Source organism: Antrostomus carolinensis, unplaced genomic scaffold (assembly GCF_000700745.2).
Source record: "Antrostomus carolinensis isolate BGI_N321 unplaced genomic scaffold, ASM70074v2 scaffold23720, whole genome shotgun sequence".
Taxonomy (NCBI): Eukaryota; Metazoa; Chordata; class Aves; order Caprimulgiformes; family Caprimulgidae; genus Antrostomus; species Antrostomus carolinensis.
In genome coordinates, this window is record NW_010289429.1 from 9437 (window position 1) to 14182 (window position 4746).

General features: G+C 37.3%; 1 protein-coding gene across 1 annotated transcript in view; it reads right to left on the bottom strand.

Annotated features, from left to right (window-relative positions):
• AVL9 (AVL9 cell migration associated) overlaps positions 1-4368 on the bottom strand; it is a gene marked incomplete at its 3' end in the record, with an annotated part of 13352 nt that extends 8984 nt beyond the window's left edge. The window contains exons 1-3 of the mRNA XM_010170465.2: positions 4300-4368; positions 3435-3555; positions 1066-1151 (exon numbers count right to left, since the gene is read on the bottom strand). Coding sequence (XP_010168767.2) covers positions 1066-1151; positions 3435-3555; positions 4300-4368 — 276 coding nt within the window. The remainder of the gene's footprint in view (positions 1-1065; positions 1152-3434; positions 3556-4299) is intronic.
• Between the last annotated feature and the right edge of the window lie 378 nt (positions 4369-4746).

Here is a 4746-nt window from a genome sequence, read left to right on the forward strand (position 1 = left end):
TTGTTTTATATTCGACTTGTTCCAAAGAGTTCATTTTAAACATCTATTTATCTTCTTAATTGGTTACTAAACAGCATAAACTGGAATCAAGAGCACAATAAAGCCAAGTTATTGCATAGTTAAATAGAGTAAGACTCTAAATCACAGAATGCAGCGAAGACTGGCTGCAAAGATAACGAGTGAACTAAAATCAACACGGGTTTAGTTCAAAAGAAGCAGAATTTAAATCTACATGGGTAAAATTTCTCCTATAGCATAAACAGGAACTTGAAATATAATCAAGGTATGGTTAACACTAAAACAGAGTACATCATTTACATCTTCTGAATACAAGACTCATTTAAAACTCAAACCCACATGGCATTCCAAATTCTTGTCGTTTTCATGGAAATGGGTGTAATTGTAAAATAAATTTGTAATAACTTCTCAGCTGTAAGTGCACAGCTCATACTACTGTCACTACTTTTGAAAGTATGGGCACATTCTAGTAGATCAAGTACATAATTTCCACAGTGTGATCAGGTGCACACTGTAGCTGTCATCATTTTTTCAGTTTCACTGCTAAAAGTTCAGTATCAGTAATCAGCAAAAATGAATGGGAAGATTCCAGTCTACTCTGCAAGTGTAGTGAAGAGAAACATCCCTGCACTGGCACGGTCAGATCCCAGGAAATACTCCAAAATTCTTAATGGTCACACACTGGAAAAATTTCAACTTTTTCACCCAAGGGGCGAAAAAGTTGAAATTTCACATTGTGGAAAGGTGACTTGGCCGCCTGACAGACTGTCAGCTTCATCTTGCTACTTGGTGCTGATGCCTGGATTAGCTCTCAAGAACCAAAACATGTTTTTTTTCAATTGCCTTGAACATTTTAAAAGATCACAATATGCCTGCTGCCATAAGCCAATGAAACAGTTTTCAAGTTCTGCATACATTTTCATAGATTTTTAATGTAAGCTGACCATGCAGCTTGACTGTTGGTGTAATTCAAATCACTGAATTTTAGGGTTATTAATGCATCCAGCCTGTTATCTCATTAATATAATTCACAACTTGGAAAGTTACCTTCGCTTCAATCTGCCTATAGCAAGAGACACCATAAACTGTGGTTCGATCCCCACATCTCGGTGGCAAGTGGAAAAACACAGTATCTATGAAAACAAAAAAAGATTGTTTCGTTAGTCACTAACAAGAGTTCAGTATTTTTATCTTTAGCATCATAAAAATAAAAGCATTTATAAAAGGCTTACTGCTGAAAATACTGCCACATTTGTTTTCTGAGATTTAAAAAACAAAACAAAAAAACAAAGAAAGAAAAAATCTATAAAGCTATGCCTGCACCCAAATTAGTTTCCAAACCACAAGATGTTTTGTGGGAGAATCTCCAGCTGTGCTAATATGAATATTCTGACAACAGCCTCATGTTTAGCCTGACCAGACTCCAACAAGCCCACTGACAGGTTCTCAGAAGCAGCTATTGACAGCAGAGAAGCACCAACTGAAATCTACAGGCATGCTGCTTTTCCAACTCAGTGTGAAGGAGCAAAGACAAGGCACTACGAGGCAAGGTGTAAAGTTGGAGTGTGATGTCATTAAAAAGGTAAATGCAATTAAGAGAGAGGGAAAAAAAAACCCAACAAGGAGGACATATACAGTGTAAAGATGAGAGTATCTGCTGCCACTGCTAAGGTAGATATTCACACACCAGCCCACTACTCTGCTAAGAAAAAGGATTTCTGAATCCTAGTCTCACACAAAATAATTACTGTCACTGTGCAAGTGTGACATGAAAGAAAAAAAAATAAATCTGTAAAATGTGACATGAGAAAGGCTGTTACTGCTTGAGATATATACACACATATGCACTTGCTACTACTGCAAAAAAAGTTACTAAATTCTCAATAAAGCAGAGGATATTGTGACTGTTTGCCTTTCAAAACACGAGTGAAATTTGTTTTGAAACCAACTAGTAATGTTTTGTTTGCTTCATAGCAACAAAATGAACAGAAGAGACAATCTCAGATGCATTAAGTCCAACCGAAAGAGGGACTGTTTATAACAAAACTTACTTCCTTGAACATGTTTGTTTATATTCTGGAGATCACCTAGAGTTTTAGAAAGCCTCTAAGACTATTTCCTGTACCAAGTCATCCTCTTTGCAAAAATGCAACTATGAATGGGAATTAGTTAAAAACTCAAAAAACAGATTATCTAATAAAGCTACAATAAATGTAACATAACTATTATCTGAAACATATTTGCCTGTTTCAAGTTCATGTGTATTCTTGCCTATAAAACACAAGGATATATATCAGTTTTGTTGCCAAGTCTGTTTGTTTTTTTTTTTTTCTCTGACCAAAACACACATTGATAATCTTTTAGTGCAGCAATAAAAATGCTCCAAGTTGAGCATTAACTGGGATGTTACTGAGCCAAGAGAGAAAAGTTAAGAGCAGCTGCCTATGAATTTCCTAGTCTTCAATGTAGCCCTCTTCTCATTATGTATTTAACACAGAAATTGAACAAAAATCATGACCCAGAGCAGCGTCAGAGAGCCTCTGATGACTGCTAGGAAGGGGATTATTTTGATATGACTTCCTTTGCTTATAAGTGAGGTCTCTGGAAGCTGGAGAATTAGGAAGGTAAGTACATCAAGTTGAAAAAAGTAATCTTATTACAAGTAGTATTAAAGGGTTTCTGCGACTTTGCTGTTTTCAGTGACTTCTCTTTCACTGCTTTGCAGAAAAAAAAGATGAAACAACTGAACACGCATATAAATGTCACGGCAATGAACTGAACTGCTGTCAAATAAACAAGAAATAAACGCAATACTAAACAAATAATGTAACTGCAGTGAACTTGCTGGTAAGTACATGGCAAAAGAATCATTCTATCTTCATTCTGCTGACAAAAGACACTAAAGCTCCTGTTCCTGCCCTTCACACTTGCTGGTTTTCAAAATATGTCATTCTGCAGACAATGAATGACTTGTAGGTCATTCTAAGAATCTCTAAATTAGTTGAGGAGGGAAAAAAAAAAGTCATAATGACTACATACCTTACATAGCTGAATTTTAGAGTTTCATTTTTCCCTTACCTCAAAGCTGGATTAGGTTTTACTCAAAAGTTTATTCCCTCTTCAAAGAACTTCTGAGAAAGCTGATAGCCTTGTTCTGCGCTAAGACTACTCCCAAGACATGTAACCCTTAAGCTTTTATTGACATCTGATTTCTTGAGGTAGGAGTTGCACCTTTCCGATCTACCTTCACTTTAAACTCCAAAGTAACATATCATTGACAATGTACTTTACAGCTTAAACAAAAAGTACAGGACGTCTAAGAGCAAAAAGAATCATTGCTCAACTGTTCAGACATCAGGATTTTGATTTTGGTTGTAGTAGAAATAGTACCTACAACTTCCTCTCTCGTTCCTTACCTTCCTGATAGTTGTGAGCGCCATCTGGTAAGGCGAGAAATGGCAAATATTTCCATTCCTCTGGTAAACTGTGGCTGTCATGTCCTTCTCCAGGCTTTAGGGGAGGATAGGAAAATTCAACCTAAAACAAACAAACAGAAAACATAAGGGAGGCAAAAAAAGAACACATTGCTGTCACCAAACAAGCAAGCCTCTGTGATTCAGCCCAGCACCTCTCCTTTAGCAATGGGACAAATCAAAGGTTTTCCTTCCTACTACCAACCCTTGTCTCTTCCTCCAAAGCACCCACAGACTGACTCATGTGTGGTCTAACTGACAGAGCCTGGGCAGCTCTGGCTTCTCCAGGTGCTTCCATCCAGCCTAGTATCTTTTCCTCAAGAGAAATACGACTCAGATCTTCAAGCAGAAAACATCACACAGCAGCTGAACACCTTCTCCCCTGCACGCACACAGAGCAGCCAGCAGCACACTGCTGCACCTGCAATGTCAGCAGGGCTTATTGCTGGGCACACACATCCTGAAATCAGATTTGGCTTCTCAGCCCCCCAGGGGCTCGTGCCCAGGTAACACTCTAGCATGTGCAAGCCTCTATTTTACCCTGCCAGATAGTGAATAATCTCAGAAACTGTACTAACAGCAAAATACTGCTTTTAAATATATTTATAACCTTGACTGCAATGAGTTCTACACATTGGACTAAATTACTTCCTTTTCCCAAGAAATCCTGCTTTTCAATTTCACCTTTCAATTACACCTTTCATTTATTTGTCATTTACCTCTTTCTCCTAGAAATAGGGACCCTTGTACTCCTCACACTGCACTACAAGTGTACCACAGATCCTCACAACCAGCGTCTTCACAGTACCATCCTTTCATCTTCTTTTCCTACTGGGTTTCCAGTCACTTTTCTCAATTCTTCTTTCCAGATATGCATTTCTTAAATTACTAAACAAAATCTGAACACAAATTTATCCATAAAATCAACTGTTTAAAGATACTGCAACTTCTCTTGAAGGATGTTTAGCTATAAACTAGTGAGCTGTAAAATGCATAAATGGAAATTTTCCATGTATCCATGGAAAATAAAAATGCATGACAAAGCAAGCATACAGAAAATCTTAACATCTGATGGATGATAAAATAAGAACACCTTAAAGGATGAGAGTACTGAAGAAAAAATGGGAAATAAATCAATAAAAATTAAATTCTTCACCCTTAACACATGGTGTCACTCTTTCTACAACTGTTGCCAACTTGGAAAAAAGCACAAAGGACAAGAAAACGCCACAAGAAATCAGTCTTGTTACTTGCT